A 19,116-nucleotide genomic window follows, 5' to 3' on the forward strand; every position below is an offset into this window, starting at 1 on the left:
GCACGGCTATGTAAACACCAATAACTCTTTTGAAAACCCCAAATATGCTCATATTCCGGTTTTAAAACCCACAGTATTATATCATCGAAATGAATATCCATTTGTGTTCTGCGCATGTTCCTTTCGAAGGGAATCTTTGACAGGAAGTATTGAATTTGAAAACATGGCGACACATAACACAACTAACCATTTAATGTGGCGAAAGACAGAAAATCGGTCGGAAGAACACTTGCTGGTGTTCTTTGTATACAGGAAGAAGCGGAAATGACGCGCATTGCGTGATGACGTTCTCCACACAATCCAAAGATAATATTAGCTGTAGTTTTGTCGGAGTTATTTTGTTATGAACAATCAGTGTGGAAAAACGTCAACCTCAAAGAAATGCAAAAGCCATGCTATCCCAGCAGAATGCAAGCTTGTGCTGAAAATCCTACTGAAAACAGTTTTATTTTGTATCCAAGCAGCACTACAATTCAGTCTTTTCCAGCCACTGATGCAAATTAGCAAGATCTTACAAAGTAATTTATTCCACAAAACACTAAGTTCCCATTTGCAAAATTGGAGTTTCCAGTCCGGTGTAGTGCAGCGCATGGTAACGCGCATAAAGATTTGTAAATGAAGCACACTAAACAAGCGCTAACGTCACAATGCCGCAATGAACAGCTCGGTGTCGTGATTGGCTGCGGGACATTGGTCAGGTCAGCGGGTGGGGCTTCAGCACTTGGCTTGTCGTTGGCAGCGTTCACGCAATACGTTCCTTCGCCGACATCTCCTGACTCAATGTGCTCACGCTGGAGCTTCCATGATGGCGTGATTGACTGATGCATTAGTACAAACAAGAAAAATTTTCGTCGTCTCAAAATGGAATACTGACAAAATCTGACTAACTTAAGCTTTAAGACAAAAAAAAAAGAAAAGTAAAAGCGCTGCACCTTTTGTAAAAACTGGCGAGAACAGTCTTTTATGTGTGTGTGTTTTTTGTGTGGGGGGTTGTTGACCTGCTCCTCCTTTCTTTCCCCCAACCAACAGGAAGCAGTCCTCGTGCCCCCCCCCCCCCTGTTTACAGGAGTGTGCATTTTCTGCTCTGCTTTCCCCGCCTGGCTTGTAGCGCCGCCCTGGTGGCCATTTCAAACACTTCCCTCACGCCATCCTTCGTTTTGGCTGAGCACTCCATGTATCCAAAGGCACTGATCCTGTTGGCCATATCCCGTCCGTCCTCTTGCTTCACAGGTTCCTGATGACAAAGGAAGTGTTAGGAAACGTGTACGCAGTGGCACAGGTGTGGGCATGTTTTCAGCAAGACTGTGCAAAAACGAACCAATTTCCATTTAAGTTTCCTTCAGTTGTCAATCATTTTAGTATACTGGAATAGCCAAACATTTCCCGGCAACTAGCTGGAGCTACTTCATATCCATTTCCCTTAACTGGAGCTGGGAACTGACCACTATCTAACATTGGGAATCTCCCCCGATATGGTTCGATTTCTGAATGCACCATTATCCACTTAACATTGACCATCTGCCATTGCCTAACTACCACTATCTAGCGACTAGCATTTGGAATCCACCAATGCCTAACATGAGGAATCTACCACTATAAAGCTGGCATTACCAATCTACTACTATCCAGCTAATATTATGAATCTACCAGTATGTAGTTAGCATTTGGAAGCTATCAATGCCTCGCATGTTTAAATCTACTACTGTCTAACTAACATGATGAATCTACCACTAACTAGCTGGCATTACCAATCTACTACTATCTAGCTAATATTATAAATCTACCGGTACGTAGTTAGCATTTTGAACCTATCAATGCCTAGCATGATGAATCCACCACTAACTCGCTAGCATGATGAATCTACCACTAACTAGCTAAGATTATGAATCTACCGGTATGTAGTTAACACGTGGAACCCGCGGAACCTATCAATGCCTAGCATGATGAATGTACTACTACCTAGCTAGCATTGACTCTACCACTATCTAGCTAGTATTATGAATCTACCAGTGTCTAGTTAGCATTTGGAACCTATCAATGCCTAGCATGATGAATCCACCACTACCTAGCTAGCATGATGAATCTACCAGTACGTAGTTAGCATTTGGAAGCTATCAATGCCTAGCATGATTAAATCTACTACTATCTAGCTGACATTATGAATCTACCAGTATGTAGCTAGCATTTGGAAGCTATCAATGCCTAGCATGATTAAATCTACGACTATCTACCTAACATTATGAATCTACCAGTATGTAGTTAGCATTTGAAAGCTGTCAATTCCTAGCATGATTAATCTACTACTATCTAGCTAATATTATGAATCTACCAGTACGTAGCTAGCATTTGGAAGCTATCAATGCCTAGCATGAATAAATCTACTACTATCTAGCTAACATTATGAATCTACCAGTATTTAGTTAGGATTTGGAAGCTATCAATCCCTAGCATGATTAATCTACCACTGTGTAGCTAGTATCATAAATCTACCAGTATCTAAGTAGCATTTGGAACTTATCAATGCCTAGCATGATGAATCTACCACTACCTAGCAAACATTAGCAATCGCCCACTATCTAGCTAATATTATGAATCTACCACTATGTAGTTAGCATTTGGAACCTATCAATGCCTAACATGAACACACCACTACCTAGCTAGCATGACGAATCGACCACTAACTAGCTAAGATTATGAATGTACCGGTATGCAGTTAACATTTGGAACCTATCAATGCCTAGCATGATGGATCCACCACTACCTCGCTAGCATGATGAATCTACCACTAACTAGCTAAGATTATGAATCTACCGGTATGTAGTTAACACGTGGAACCCGTGGAACCTATCAATGCCTAGCATGATGAATGTACTACTACCTAGCTAGCATTGACTCTACCACTATCTAGCTAACATTATCTACTATCTAGCTAGTATTATGAATCTACCAGTGTCTAGTTAGCATTTGGAACCTATCAATGCCTAGCATGATGAATCCACCACTACCTAGCTAGCATGATGAATCTACCAGTACGTAGTTAGCATTTGGAAGCTATCAATGCCTAGCATGATTAAATCTACTACTATCTAGCTAACATTATGAATCTACCAGTATGTAGCTAGCATTTGGAAGCTATCAATGCCTAGCATGATTAAATCTACTACTATCTAGCTAACATTATGAATCTACCAGTATGTAGTTAGCATTTGAAAGCTGTCAATTCCTAGCATGATTAATCTACTATCTAGCTAACATTATGAATCTACCAGTATGTAGTTAGCATTTGGAACTTATCAATGCATAGCATGATGAATCTACCACAACCTAGCAAACATTACCAATCACCCACTATCTAGCTAATATTATGAATCTACCACTATGTAGTTAACATTTGGAACCTATCAATGCCTAACATGATGATTGTACCACTACCTAGCTAGTATTATGAATCTACAGCTAACTAGTTAGTATTATGAATCTACCAGTATGTAGTTAGCATTTGGAACCCATCAATGCCTAGCATGATTAATCCACTACCTAGCTAGCATTGACTCTACCACTATCTAGCTAACATTATCAATCTACCACCATCTAGCTAGTATTATGAATCTACCAGTATCTAGTTAGCATTTGGAACCTATCAATGCCTAGCATGATGAATGTACCACTACCTAGCTAGCATTGACTCTACCACTATCTAGCTAACATTATCAATCTACCACCATCTAGCTAGTATTATGAATCTACCAGTATCTAGTTAGCATTTGGAACCTATCAATGCCTAGCATGATGAATCCACCACTACCTAGCTAGCATGATGACTCTACCACTAACTAGCAAGCATTACCAATTGCCCACTATCTAGCTAATATTATGACTCTACCACTATCTAGCTAGCATTTGGAATCTACCAATGCCTATCATTAAGAATCTACAACGATCTGGCTAACATTTGGAATCTACCACTATCTAGCTAGCATTTGGAATCTACCAATGCCTAGCATGAAGAATCTACAACTACCTAACTAACTTTTAGAAACTACCCCTATCTATCCAGCATTTGGAATCTACCAATACCTATCATTAAGAATCTACAAGGACCTGGCTAACATTTGGAATCTACCACTATCTGGCTAGCCTTTGGAATCTACCAATGCCTAGCATTAAGAATCTACAACTACCTAGCTAACTTTTAGAAACTACCCCTATCTATCCAGCATTTGGAATCTACCAATACCTAGCATTAAGAATCTACAACGACCTGGCTAACATTTGGAATCTACCACTATCTAGCTAGCATTTGGAATCTACCAATGCCTAGCATTAAGAATCTACAACTACCTAGCTAACTTTTAGAAACTACCCCTATCTATCCAGTATTTGGAATCTACCAATACCTAGCATTAAGAATCTACAACGACCTGGCTAACATTTGGAATCTACCACTATCTGGCTAGCATTTGGAATCTACCAATGCCTAGCATTAAGAATCTACAACTACCGAGCTAACTTTTAGAAACTACCCCTATCTATCCAGTATTTGGAATCTACCAATGCCTAGCATTAAGAGTCTACAACTACCTAGCTAACTTTTTGAAACTACCCCTATATATCCAGCATTTGGAATCTACCAATACCTAGCATTAAGAATCTACAACGACCTGGCTAACATTTGGAATCTACCACTATCTAGCTAGCATTTGGAATCTACCAATGCCTAGCATTAAGAATCTACAACTACCTAGCTAACTTTTAGAAACTACCCCTATCTAGCCAGCATTTGGAATCTACCAATACCGAGCATTAAGAATCTACAACGACCTGGCTAAGATTTGGAATCTACCACTATCTAGATAGCATTTGGAATCTACCAATACCTAGCATTAAGAATCTAGAACTATCTAGCTAACTTTTTGAAATTACCCCTATCTATCCAGCATTTGGAATCTACCAATACCTATCATTAAGAATCTACAAGGACCTGGCTAACATTTGGAATCTACCACTATCTAGCTAGCCTTTGGAATCTACAACTACCTAGCTAACTTTTTGAAACGACCCCTATCTATCCAGCATTTGGAATCTACCAATACCTAGCATTAAGAATCTACAACGACCTGGCTAACATTTGGAATCTACCAATGCCTAGCATTAAGAATCTAGAACTATCTAGCTAACTTTTTGAAATTAACCCATCTATCCAGCATTTGGAATCTACCAATACCCAGCATTAAGAATCTACAACGACCTGGCTAACATTTGGAATCTACCACTATCTAGCTAGCATTTGGAATCTACCAATGCCTAGCATTAAGAATCTACAACTACCTAGCTAACTTTTTGAAAGTACCCCTATCTATCCAGCATTTGGAATCGACCAATACCTAGCATTAAGAATCTACAACGACCTGGCTAACATTTGGAATCTACCACTATCCAGCTAGCATTTGTAATCTACCAATGCCTAGCATTAAGAATCTACAACTACCTAGCTAACTTTTTGAAACTACCCCCATCTATCCAGCATTTGGAATCTACCAATACCGAGCATTAAGAATCTACAACGACCTGGCTAAGATTTGGAATCTACCACTATCTAGCTAGCATTTGGAATCTACCAATGCCGAGCATTAAGAATCTACAACTACCTAGCTAACTTTTTGAAACTACCCCCATCTATCCAGCATTTGGAATCTACCAATACCGAGCATTAAGAATCTACAACGACCTGGCTAACATTTGGAATCTACCACTATCTAGCTAGCATTAAGAATCTACAACTACCTAGCTAACTTTTTGAAACTGCCCCTATCTATCCAGCATTTGGAATCTACCAATACCGAGCATTAAGAATCTACAACGACCTGGCTAACATTTGGAATCTACCACTATCTAGCTAGCATTTGGAATCTACCAATGCCTAGCATTAAGAATCTACAACTACCTAGCTAACTTTTAGAAACTACCCCTATCTAGCCAGCATTTGGAATCTACCAATACCGAGCATTAAGAATCTACAACGACCTGGCTAAGATTTGGAATCTACCCCTATCTATCCAGCATTTGGAATCTACCAATACCTATCATTAAGAATCTACAAGGACCTGGCTAACATTTGGAATCTACCACTATCTAGCTAGCCTTTGGAATCTACAACTACCTAGCTAACTTTTTGAAACGACCCCTATCTATCCAGCATTTGGAATCTACCAATACCTAGCATTAAGAATCTACAACGACCTGGCTAACATTTGGAATCTACCAATGCCTAGCATTAAGAATCTAGAACTATCTAGCTAACTTTTTGAAATTAACCCATCTATCCAGCATTTGGAATCTACCAATACCCAGCATTAAGAATCTACAACGACCTGGCTAACATTTGGAATCTACCACTATCTAGCTAGCATTTGGAATCTACCAATGCCTAGCATTAAGAATCTACAACTACCTAGCTAACTTTTTGAAAGTACCCCTATCTATCCAGCATTTGGAATCGACCAATACCTAGCATTAAGAATCTACAACGACCTGGCTAACATTTGGAATCTACCACTATCCAGCTAGCATTTGTAATCTACCAATGCCTAGCATTAAGAATCTACAACTACCTAGCTAACTTTTTGAAACTACCCCCATCTATCCAGCATTTGGAATCTACCAATACCGAGCATTAAGAATCTACAACGACCTGGCTAAGATTTGGAATCTACCACTATCTAGCTAGCATTTGGAATCTACCAATGCCGAGCATTAAGAATCTACAACTACCTAGCTAACTTTTTGAAACTACCCCCATCTATCCAGCATTTGGAATCTACCAATACCGAGCATTAAGAATCTACAACGACCTGGCTAAGATTTGGAATCTACCACTATCTAGCTAGCATTTGGAATCTACCAATGCCGAGCATTAAGAATCTACAACTACCTAGCTAACTTTTTGAAACTACCCCCATCTATCCAGCATTTGGAATCTACCAATACCGAGCATTAAGAATCTACAACGACCTGGCTAACATTTGGAATCTACCACTATCTAGCTAGCATTTGGAATCTACCAATGCCTAGCATTAAGAATCTAGAACTACCTAGCTAACTTTTTGAAATTACCCCTATCTATCCAGCATTTGGAATCTACCAATACTGAGCATTAAGAATCTACAACGACCTGGCTAACTTTTAGAAACTACCCCTATCTATCCAGCATTTGGAATCTACCAATACCTAGCATTAAGAATCTACAACGACCTGGCTAACATTTGGAATCTACCACTGTCTAGCTAGCATTTGGAATCTACCAATGCCTAGCATTAAGAATCTACAACTGCCTAGCTAACTTTTTGAAACTACCCCCATCTATCCAGCATTTGGAATCTACCAATGCCTAGCATTAAGAATCTACAACTGCCTAGCTAACTTTTTGAAACTACCCCCATCTATCCAGCATTTGGAATCTACCAATACAGAGCATTAGGAATCTACAACGACCTGGCTAGCATTTGGAATCTACCAATGCCTAGCATTAAGAATCTACAACGACCTGGCTAACATTTGGAATCTACCACTATCTAGCCAGCATTTGGAATCTACCAATGCCTAGCATTAGGAATCTACAACTACCTAGCTAACTTTTTGAAACTACCCCTATCTATCCAGCATTTGGAATCTACCAATACCGAGCATTAAGAATTTACAACGACCTGGCTAACATTTAGAATTAGGGATCTACCATTTATTGTCTACCGCTTATCCTCACGATGGTCGCGCGGAGCTGTCTTCGGGCAAGAGGCGGGGTACACCCTAGACTGGTCGGCAGCCGGGCATTAGGAATTTACCACTATCTAGCTAACATTTAGAATCTACCACTATCTAGCTAGCATTTGAAACCCTATGATTGGAAATCGAGCCAACACTGGGAACATACCACTATCGGGCAAACATTTCTTGTCTAGTCACCTGCTTCATTTTGGCAAGCTCCCTGCGTGTGTGTTCATCGTTGCGCAGGTCTTTTTTGTTCCCCACCAAAATAATTGGGACGTTGGGGCAGAAGTGTTTCACCTCTGGGGTCCACTTTTCTGGGATGTTCTCTACAAAATCCAAAAACAAGAGATGTGACTGTCCTGCAAGTCAAAAAAAACCCAAACCGGTTCTTCATCGTTCCAAGTCATTTACCCAAACTGTCAGGGCTGTCGATGGAGAAGCACATAAGAATCACATCGGTGTCCGGATACGAGAGGGGGCGCAGTCGATCGTAGTCTTCTTGGCCTGCTGTGTCCCACAGCGCTAACTCCACCTGCCAGAGATGTTCACAGGTGATCCATGTGCTTGGACTAAATCATTCGAGACCGCTTCCGACTCAGACAACAACAAAATAGCAGGCTTTGCTACACATCTTAAAATAACTAACTGGCTGTAACCTGGCAGCTGTAATTGTCATCATGTTCTTCAATGAATAAGTTAACCTAGCATGATGTTAGCACTGTAGTTCACTTTCATCAACAGATGCAAAGATGCTCCTCGTACCTGTTTGCTATCCACTTCAATGTCCGCCACGTAGTTCTCAAAGACGGTGGGCACGTACACCTCTGGAAACTGGTCCTTGCTGAAGACAATCAGCAGGCAGGTCTTACCGCACGCTCCATCGCCCACGATGACCAGCTTTTTCCTGATTGCCGCCATAGCTGCAGGGAAAAAGTTGTGTTAGGACAACGTTCAACGGCGACACGTACGTTGATGCATTTCAGTATACTCTGATTTCATGTCAACATTTGCAATAAAAGCGACTGTTGCGACACATCGATTAGTTCCGACTTATATAACTCCTTCCGGCTCTCTTCAATTGCGAGGAAAGTTGCCATGAAGCTGAAATAGATTTTTGTTTTGGCAGAGACACAGACAAATACCCATCAGCATTGAGACTACACTAGAAAGCGACTTACTCAGCGTTGTAAGAACGTAAACAGAGGATCTCCTGTACTGCCAAAGTCAACTTTCTATAGTAAACATCAATACCCTCTCTATTTACAACCCATGTTAAAGCTGCAGTATTGGCAGCCACATTAGCTTTCAATGTAGCTCCTCCATCTTCATCATTTGTGACCCACCGTGTCCACGGGCTTGGCAAAGTCTTTCGTTTGACACAATCAAAAGAACCACTGAGAACATACACGAAAATATACATGAAAGCCAAAGTGGAAGTATTTCTTTCAGATGACCGCGGCCCACATTTCAGCAAAGGAGGAAGTTGCTGTGTTTACTAAAGGATCGACGCCAGCGCCGTAGAAGCTAGCCGGATATATGACTCGAATAGTTAATATGTACGCTTCTCGACGGCATTCGGCGATAAATGGGAAAAAATGCTGAAATACTATTCCCAGTTCAGCAATTTTATAAGGAGTTTTACGTCAAAACGAATCCGCCAACACTCACTCCCAAAGGCTAGGGTGGATAGCTAGCAAGCTAGCTAGCTAGCTAGCTAGCCTTAGCATCGAGCCTAGCATAACGGAAGTTAATTGCGACTTTACGGGTCCGTTAGCTGCTCAGCTAACGGAAAGAAAACGCAGCTTGACACAACCGTACGGGTTCTAACGTTACATTTCCCCGGGGGGAGAGAAAGCAGATTTAATTGGTGGTAAATGCGACGTGCTTACCCGGTCGCGATCGTTTTAAAATCTGTCCGAATAATGACTTCCAAGTTGTGCTTTGTTGGCCTCCGTGTCTGAGTGCGCTGCTGGAGGATGAAGAGAAGGGAAGTGAGGGAGGACGGAGTAGGCGGGGGGAGGATGCTCCACTAAGGCTCACGAGGAAGTATTACCACAAATAATAATATTCATCATAGAGTACTCAGGATAGCTTAAAAATGATTATTTATATCATTTATTATTATTATTATTAATAATAATACACATTATATTTATTTTCATTGTATATATGTATGTAGTATATATGTGAATGCTAGAATGGATTTAAGAGTTTGTAAACAGAAGAACTAGCTAAGATGATACTATGCTAACATTAGCAGAGTAAAATGTTAATGTTAATACAATATCGTGTCTGTGGATGTCAAATGTCAAAAATACTTCTAGGCTAATGTTAGCATGCAAGTGTTTATATAAATTGTGCTTATGAAAACGGGTAAAATGGTACTATGCTAATATTAGCATGCTAACATTACCATGCAACACCAAGCATGGTAGCGCTATCCGTATATATGATACTTGATACTTGTGAAAATGTCAAAAAGTGCTATTATATTAATATTAACATGCTAGCGCTAACATGATAACACCTAGCATGACAGCCCTAATTTATATAATTTTCTGCTTATGAAAATTGATAAAATGTTACTATGCTAACATTTGCATGCTAACATCCTAATGTTAGCATGCAACATTCAGCACGGTAGTGCTAAATGTTACTACCTAAAGAAATTGAAAAAAATGTTTACTATGATAATGTTTGCATGCTAGTGCTAACCGGCTAACACCTAGCGTTATAGCACTAAGTTTCTGCTTATGAAACCGACAAAATGCTACAATGCTAACATTTGCACGCTAACATGCTAACATCAGTATGCAACACCAATCATCAGGGTCTGCATATGTTAATACTTATGGAAATGTCAAAAACTGTCATGGCTGGACTCCCTCAGTCCCGATTGTTCACATGCTCGTGCCTAGCATGATAGCAGTAAGTGTTTAAATGCAACACCTCACATAAGTGTCAGCATCTGTTAATACTTATGTAAATGTCAAACACTTTTACTATGCTAATATCCACATGCAAGTGCCTAGCATGACAGCACTAAGTTTTTATATGTTTATGTGTATTAAAACGGATAAAATGCTACTACGCTAACATTGGCATGCTAACATTAGCATGCAACACCTAGCACAAGTGTTTGTATATGTTAATGTGTAATTCATTCATTTTCTACCGCTTTTCCTCACAAGCGTCGCGGGGGGTGCTGGAGCCTATCCCAGCTGTCTTTGGGCGTGAGGCGGGGTACACCCTGGACTGGTGGCCAGCCAATCACAGGGCACATATAGACAAACAACCATTCACACTCACATTCATACCTATGGACAATTTGGAGTCGCTAATTAACTATTAATTAAGTTTTTGGAATGTGGGAGGAAACCGGAGTACCCGGAGAAAACCCACGCATGCACGGGGAGAACATGCAAACTCCACACAGAGATGGCAGAGAGTGGAATTGAACCCTGGTCTCCTAGCTGTGAGGTCTGCGCGCTAACACTAGACTACCGTGCCACGTTAATGTGTAATATGAAATGTAAAAACATTTTTACTATATAAAATATATTTAAAAAAATTACTATAATACTATAATATTTGTGTGCTAGCGCTAACACCCAACATGAGTTTCTGCTGCATAAACATGGTAATAAAAATGGTACTATGCTAATGTTAACATACTAAGACAGGGGTCTCAAACACACGGCCGGCGGGCCGGACACTAGTTTGAGGCCCCTGCCTTGATATGAAAGTTTAATGTTAGTGCGGATGCTGTATGGTATCATGTACCCAGAAAAAATTATTACGTTTGATTAATGTTCATGATAAAGGTTAAATAACTGTTAATAGTTATCCTCCCTATCCGTGTGGAAGTGGTAAGTTTTTGGCTATTTAAGTTGAAAGGAAATAACTTGAAGGCTACCGTTTAGGTCGCTAGCTCTCTAGTTTGCGAGTTAGCATGTGTCTCAAGACCCTGCAGTTGCACAATATGTTGTAAATAAAAAGAGTATAAATGTGACTATAGTCGTGTTTTGTCATGTCTACAGGGCTCTAATAATGCTTTGTTCATTTTAATCTGAAAAAAAATAATTTGTCTACCCACCAACTATATGTGCTTTCTTAAGTTTTTATTATTTGCTGTTTTATTATTATTATTATATTTATTTATTACTGATTGATTGATTTTCTTTAATATTGATTTGTTTATTTATTTTTCATCTTATTTTGTGTAGAAAAATAAAAAGTAAGATATTTGAGAACAGTGGAATGTTTTATCAGAGCTTTTATTGTAGAAAATCGAAACCAAAGCAAAGTTTTTTAATTTTTCTGTTTTTAATAAATGCGTTTTTTTTTTTGTTTTTTTTGGAAAACCTGATGCTGCCCAGTCTCACCCAGACCCTAGCTCCAGTGGCCCCCAGGTAAATTGAGTTTGAGACCCATGTACTAAGACTTGGCATGATAGCACTGTTTGTATAAGTTTGATAAAAATGACTAAAAGGCCTATTGTTAAATCATATATATATATATTATAATTTATCTAGTTAATTGTATGATATGGCTCTTTTTGTGGGTGTGATATTCATTGAACACAACGCTCCTTAATTAATGAATGTGCCCTGTCAGCAATGAGGCTTAGTCTTGTGGAAATGTGCTGATGCTGATGCAGTTAAGCCGCCGCCCAGCTGGTGACTCTTTTCGAGATGTGTCTTGTGATTCAATTGTTGACTGCTAGCTTAAAATACTTTATTATAATAGTACAATATGATAATATATACTGTATGGTTTCCAACACAGCATAGTGTTTTACTGCTTACAATGAATATGCACGGTCGCCTCTTGTTTATTGTGGTAATTGGTTCCACACCTGACCTTGATAAGTGAATTTCCGCAATTTCTTTAATTGTAAATTGATTAATTCTGGAGTTAATTTGGAGTGTTTGGATGTCACAGTAAATTTAAGAACTTTGAAGCATGAATGTAACAGACCGCTCCTGAAGTGGTCAGTGCGCTCATAACTAACAGCTCGCTAATCCCCATAAGAGGCTTTCACGGAACTGTTCCGTTTTGCCGCTTGGAAAGCAACACGGAGGCGCTTGCGTCCACGCGGCGAGGCGGTTAGCCCCCCCCCACCACTCCCCACACTGATCTGTGGTGAATAGTTAATCGTGGAACATTGACGTTTTATTTCTCAGAATTCCACAGGCAGGATTCTGTCATCGGAATCAGGGCCTCGTGACCACTTTGAAAAACATGAAATGTTTTAACTTTTGTAGCCTGGCAACAATTTCTATGAGAATTAATTAATTTAATTAATTAAAAAGTCATATTAAAATTAAATACACATATTTTGGGACAATGTCATAATATTATGACACCTGTGAACATCCAGGTAAGGGACATTGAGATTGTGACATCTTGTAAGTAGAGTTGGGTGATTCAGGTTCCGAACGATTCTCGATTCCGATTCTTTTCAGCGTTAAGGTCATAAAAAGTTAGCATGTTTTTTTTTGTTTTTTTTTGCCCATCATTCCGAATTGTGGGCGGCACGGCAGTCGAGTGGTTAGCGCGCAGACCACACAGCTAGGAGAAACTTATATAATATATAGATACTTATATATGTATATATATAAGTATAGTATAGTATATACTATATATATACTATACTATATATATATATAGTATATATATATACTTATATATATATAAGTATATATAGTAACTTATATAAACACTTCATGCTATCATGTTGGGTGTTAGCGCTAGCACACAAATATTAGCATCGTAAAAAGAATTTACATTTCATATTACACATTAACACGGCACGGTGGTCTAGTGGTTAGCGCACAGACCTCACAGCTAGGAGAAACTTATATAATACATAGTTACTTATATATAGTATATATAAGTATATATAGAAACTTAAAAACACTTCATGCTATCATGTTGGGTGTTAGCACTAGCACACAAATATTAGCATAGTAAAAAAAAATTACATTTCATATCACACATTAACCATTAACGGTGGACTAGTGGATAGCACACAGACCTCACAGCTAGGAGACCAGGGTTCAATTCCACCACTCTGCCGTCTCTGTGTGGAGTTTGCATGTTCTCCCCGTGCATGCGTGGGTTTTCTCCGGGTACTCCGGTTTCCTCCCACATTCCAAAAAAAACATGCTAGGTTAATTAGCGACTCCAAATTGTCCATAGGTATGAATGTGAGTGTGAATGGTTGTTTGTCTATATGTGCCCTGTGATTGGCTGGCCACCAGTCCAGGGTGTACCCCGCCTCTCGCCTGAAGACAGCTGGGATAGGCTCCAGCACCCCCTGCGACCCTTGTGAGGATTAGCGGTAGAAAATGAATGAATGAATGATTCGGTTGAGCTGGTTTCATAATTATACCTTTTGAGTGTTAAGTTGGTGTGTGATGAGTTTAGTGTTCTTTGTAAGAACACTAACACATTCCAAAAACATGCTAGGTTAATTAGCCACTCCAAATTGTCCATAGGTATGAATGTGAGTGTGAATGGTTGTTTGTCTATATGTGCCCTGTGATTGGCTGGCCACCAGTCCAGGGTGTACCCCGCCTCTCGCCCGAAGACAGCTGGGATAGGCTCCAGCACCCCCGCGACTCTCGTGAGGAAAAGCGGTAGCATGAACACATTTTTTTCTCTTTTCCATCCATTATAATACAAGAAAATGAGTTGGGTACAATTATTTAGACTTTTGATGTTTTTAATATCATGCCATTCACATTTTAACTTACTTTTTTGTACATTTTAAGAAATTGTAGTTTTTGTGTTACTACCCCAACCTTCCATAAGTGGGTCAAAAATGACCCACATGTATTTTCTAGCTTTTTTCTACCTTTTCTGTATTAACTAGCTGCCACTAGCTGGCTAACATTACTATATGTATTGTTGGCTATTACTCTTTTGTTTCCTCATCCATGCCTTGGCTGCGAGATACACAGCTGAAATGGTCCTACAGATGCTGGATGGAATCATTCTTGTGTGGTCCTAAGTATAATACTAAATATCATACAAGTGATTATTCATAACCAAAATGGCAAAATTTGCATAAAAAGGCATTGATTCTAATATGGGTGATTTTTGAGCCACTTATGGAAGAGTGTAGGGTCCAGTCACTCGTGCGTCTAAGGCAGGGGTGGGCAAACTACGGCCCGGGGGCCACATCCGGCCCGCCAAGTGTTTGAATACGGCCCGCCCAATCTTTCAAAAGTATTTAATTTAAACTCAACATACAACCTGGCATCATGGCCTGAGCCAACCTTTTGATGGTTGTATCAATTTCGTTTTTTGACATGGTCTGTTGTTTACAAAGTGCTCCTGAAAAAAGGGACACAAGCACATAATAATAATAAAAAAAATAATAATTATTATTAGATTATTATAATTATTATTAGAACTATTATGATTATTATAATTATTATATTAATGCTAATTATTATATTAATTATATATAATATTATTGTTATATTTGCATACTTTACATAATAATATAATAATTATTATTTTAATTTTATTGTAATTATTATAATATTTTATTATTTTTAAAATATTTAAATATAAATATAAAATAATAAATAATAATAGCAGATTGCATGACAATTTTACAGATACAATAATACCAGGTGGACTGTTACGTGTAAAATATATAGTCTGCCCCCCCCCCCTAAATTTTGTCATATCAATGCGGCCCGCGAGTCAAAAAGTTTGCCCACCCCTGGTCTAAGGGTTAAGAATTATATAATTATAAATTTTATGAAGTTATAAATTTGGTGTAATAGAAAATATTGTTTCCACTTTTAAAAATGAGTAGTTGATAGCAACTGAACTGACGTTCCACAGGCCGGATAAAATTGCATCGCAGGCCAGATTTGGGCCCCCCACCGGGCCTGAGTTTGACACGTGTGTTCTATGGCATGGTGGTAATTTGTGCTGGGGGGGGGGGGGGGGGGCAGCATCACAGCAGCTGACAGGAAGAGGCTGGTCAAAGTCCATGCAAATGTATTTATATTGTGAACACCAAACAGAGGTATATAATATCATATTTAAAGACAAACATGACAAAAAGCATTGTGGAAGGTGACGGCGGCGCCATCTTGTCAGTGTGGATCCCTAACTCCGCCTCCCGACACCCTCATATGTGGAAGGGGTAATCGTGCAAGTAGTCCAGGAGAGGCTTTGGAAGCGGAAGCTGGTCGGGGCAGTTTGTGTTTCCGTTGATGGCGAGCCGTGCCAGGTGCTGCAAACACGGGAACGCTTGCGGCCTGTGAAGCGGCCGCAGAAGCTTCAGGAGCACGCCGCTGTCTTTGGCGCCGGCGGGGTCACCGTTAGCGGTGTCTGGCTTTAATTTGGAGGCGAAGGGGCTGTCTTGGGCGGACGCCGCCGGGCCTTGCGACGTGTGTCCCGAGCCGGTGTAGTGCTGAATGAGACTGAGGACATCAGGGAAGGATTGCAGGTTAGGCAGCTCGGGACTGAGGGAGTCCAGCCAGAAAGAGCCCCGTTTGTGCTGGATTCGAACGCTGGTCGGACCGCAGTGGGTCATCACGGACAGCGCCAGCATGTACTGCGGGTGACTGCTGTCCCGCACCAGGAAGGTGCCTTCCGACTTTGTCAGGAGTGTATCCCGAGCCTGGCTCGCCGAGATGGAGCCCCAGTACCAGCCTGTAATAACGATACACAGTTACATATTTTGAATGTTCTGAACTCCTGTTTCAATACCAGTCTTTTACTGAATGCAACACATTTTATGGGGGATCATTTTGAGCAAACAGACTTAAAACAAAACATCTTCCATTGTGACACGCTGTTAGCGAGCACGCGGTCAAGCTAGTCGCTAGCGAGCTAGTAGCTAATCGATGTGGTGTCCCCCCATAAGAACAACCTGAGCATTCCTTGAATACATGCCAGCCCTAATTTATATAATTTTCTGCTTATGAAAATTGATAAAATGCTACTATGCTAACATTTGCATGCTAACATCCTAACGTTAGCATTCAGCACGGTAGTGCTAAATGTCTGCACATGTTACTACCTAAAGAAATTTCAAAAAATGTTTACTATGATAACAAAACATCTTCCATTGTGGCACGCTAGTTGCTAATGAGCTAGTAGCTAATCGATGTGGTGTGGCGAGATGCAACGCCCCCCCCATAAGAACAACCTGAGCATTCCTTGAATACATGACAGCCCTAATTTATATAATTTTCTGCTTATGAAAATGGATAAAATGCTACTATGCTAACATTTGCATGCTAACATCCTCACGTTAGCATTCAGCACGGTAGTGCTAAATGTCTGCACATGTTACTTCCTAAAGAAATTTCAAAAAATGTTTACTATGATAACAAAACATCTTCGTGGCACGCGGTCAAGCTAGTTGCTAATGAGCTAGTAGCTAATCGATGTGGTGTGGCGAGATGCAACGCCCCCCCCCATAAGAACAACCTGAGCATTCCTTGAATACATGACAGCCCTAATTCATATACTTTTCTGCTTATGGCTAACATGTGCATGCTAACATCCTAACGTTAGCATGCAACATTCAGCACGGTAGTGCTAAATGTCTGCACACGTTACTACCTAAAAAAAATTCAAAAAATTTTTACTATGATAACAAAACATTGTGACACGCTGTTAGTGAGCACGCGATCAAGCTAGTCGGTAGCGAGCTAGTAGCTAATCGATGTGGTGTGGCGAGATGCAACGCCCCCCCCCATAAGAACAACGTGAGCATTCCTTGAATACATGACAGCTCTAATTTATATAATTTTCTGCTTATGAAAATGGATAAAATGCTACTATGCTAACATTTGCATGCTAACATCCTCACGTTAGCATTCAGCACGGTAGTGCTAAATCTTTGCATATGTTACTACCTAAAAAAAATGTCAAAAAATGTTTACTATGATAACAAAACATCTTCCATTGTGGCACGCGGTCAAGCTAGTCACTAGCGAGCTAGTAGCTAATCGATGTGGTGTGGCGAGATGCAACGCCCCCCCCCATAAGAACAACCTGAGCATTCCTTGAATACATGACAGCCCTAATTTATATAATTTTCTGCTTATGAAAATGGATAAAATGCTATTATGCTAACATTTGCATAGTAGCTTGTGGGGTACAGGTCGCTTTTACACTCTTGTTACTTTTTGTCTATGTTACATATATGACGCACAGCCCCCGGTTAGCATAGCAAGCCAATTGAGTTATTCTAAAAATAGAATACCGGACGAAGGACAAAGAAGCTAATAACTTACCACTTCCACACTAAACGAGAGGAAGGAGAACCTTTATTTAATTTGATCTCAGCCACAGCGTGTCGGGTCAGTAGCCAGTCTCCAATAATAATAAGCCATATTATTATAGGAAAAAACGTGATATTCAAACTACGATATAGCAAGGAACGCCCATTGTTCGATTCCATGTTTACCCCTCTGCACGGTGCTTTTTTAAATTTGCAATGCTGTTCATTTAGTACGTATTCATTAGTTTTTTTTTTTATACTTTTTATTACTGTTCTTGACTAAAAATACCATCAACACAGCTTTTACACACTGGACTTGACACGTCACGTCACGTCACGGTACCTGAGGTGTGTAAATACTGGAAGGTGGCGGCGATGCCGGACAAGTCCTCTCCCCGGTCCAAGGAGGTCTGGGGAGGATGTGGGCAGCAGGGACCTTGGTCCACAGGATCGATCATGGTCACAGCCGGGGCAACCATGTCTGAGTGGATCTAACAAGACACGCATGTACGGTATAGGTAGGAACTCTGAACAATAACACGGAAAACCGCATGCAAACAAAGCAGCGCACACAAATGTCACCGTTGAACACAAGCATTGAAACGTATACACGATAGTATTATTCTCCTACCTTTTACCACAAGGAATCATACAAAGTGAGGAAATAATCAAGACAAATGTGCTCCGACGCTCAGCCTTGCGAACAAGTGAACCGAGTTCAAGCTGGCAGATTCCAGGAATCTTGTTTCCAAGAACGGTTTTGTGTTTCGGCACAGCTGACACGAGGACTGCGGCTAGCCGATCTGTGTAAAGCTAGCCATCGTCATTAAGTTGTACTTCCGATTTACGCTTCGAAATAATACAAAAACAAAACACACTGTCCTCGCACTTTTCATAAATAATGATAGTATTATCACAAAGTTGGCCTTCAAGAGCAATATCTACCTAATATTTAATGTCGGTGTGATTTTTACTAAGCAGGGATACGCTTCGGAGGTTACGCTTATGTTTTTTTGTATTTTAATTTGAAGAGACAGTGTAGCAGTTCCGGGAATATTTGTGACTTTGTCGCGATGCAGTTGAGT

The 19,116-nt window shown here is 40.1% G+C and overlaps 2 protein-coding genes across 3 annotated transcripts; both read right to left on the reverse strand.

Annotated features, from left to right (window-relative positions):
• Window positions 1-431: 431 nt before the first annotated feature.
• On the reverse strand, window positions 432-9,820 carry LOC131106360 (rho-related GTP-binding protein RhoA-B). Of its 2 annotated transcripts, none has more exons than XM_058055329.1 (5): window positions 9,654-9,820; window positions 8,527-8,684; window positions 8,176-8,296; window positions 7,960-8,090; window positions 432-1,234 (listed from the first exon to the last, which is right to left on the reverse strand). In XM_058055329.1, the coding sequence occupies exons 2-5, from the start codon at window positions 8,680-8,682 to the stop codon at window positions 1,061-1,063; spliced, it is 582 nt and encodes a 193-aa protein (XP_057911312.1). In that variant the 5' UTR covers window positions 8,683-8,684; window positions 9,654-9,820; the 3' UTR covers window positions 432-1,060. The 2 variants fall into 2 exon arrangements, with proteins under 2 accessions (XP_057911312.1, XP_057911310.1); XM_058055327.1 differs by lacking the exon at window positions 9,654-9,820 and adding an exon at window positions 9,108-9,400.
• Window positions 9,821-15,559: 5,739 nt separating this feature from the next.
• LOC131106161 (cytokine-inducible SH2-containing protein-like) lies at window positions 15,560-18,828 on the reverse strand. Its single transcript, XM_058054969.1, has 3 exons — window positions 18,663-18,828; window positions 18,375-18,522; window positions 15,560-16,449 (listed from the first exon to the last, which is right to left on the reverse strand). The coding sequence occupies exons 2-3, from the start codon at window positions 18,508-18,510 to the stop codon at window positions 15,923-15,925; spliced, it is 663 nt and encodes a 220-aa protein (XP_057910952.1). The 5' UTR covers window positions 18,511-18,522; window positions 18,663-18,828; the 3' UTR covers window positions 15,560-15,922.
• Window positions 18,829-19,116: the final 288 nt, after the last annotated feature.

Source organism: Doryrhamphus excisus, chromosome 18 (genome assembly GCF_030265055.1).
Source record: "Doryrhamphus excisus isolate RoL2022-K1 chromosome 18, RoL_Dexc_1.0, whole genome shotgun sequence".
Classification (NCBI taxonomy): domain Eukaryota; kingdom Metazoa; phylum Chordata; class Actinopteri; order Syngnathiformes; family Syngnathidae; genus Doryrhamphus; species Doryrhamphus excisus.

Excerpts from the sequence above, each read along its gene's own strand:
- LOC131106360 (XM_058055327.1), bottom strand. The coding sequence starts at position 9,168 with ATGTTCTCAGTGGTTCTTTTGATTGTGTCAAACGAAAGACTTTGCCAA. Across the intron at positions 8,297-8,526 it reads TTGAAGTGGATAGCAAACAG|GTGGAGTTAGCGCTGTGGGA; the intron begins GTACGAGGAGCA and ends CATCTCTGGCAG. Across the intron at positions 1,235-7,959 it reads AGCTTGCCAAAATGAAGCAG|GAACCTGTGAAGCAAGAGGA; the intron begins GTGACTAGACAA and ends CTTTGTCATCAG.
- LOC131106161 (XM_058054969.1), bottom strand. The coding sequence starts at position 18,510 with ATGGTTGCCCCGGCTGTGACCATGATCGATCCTGTGGACCAAGGTCCC. Across the intron at positions 16,450-18,374 it reads CCAGTATTTACACACCTCAG|GCTGGTACTGGGGCTCCATC; the intron begins GTACCGTGACGT and ends TCGTTATTACAG.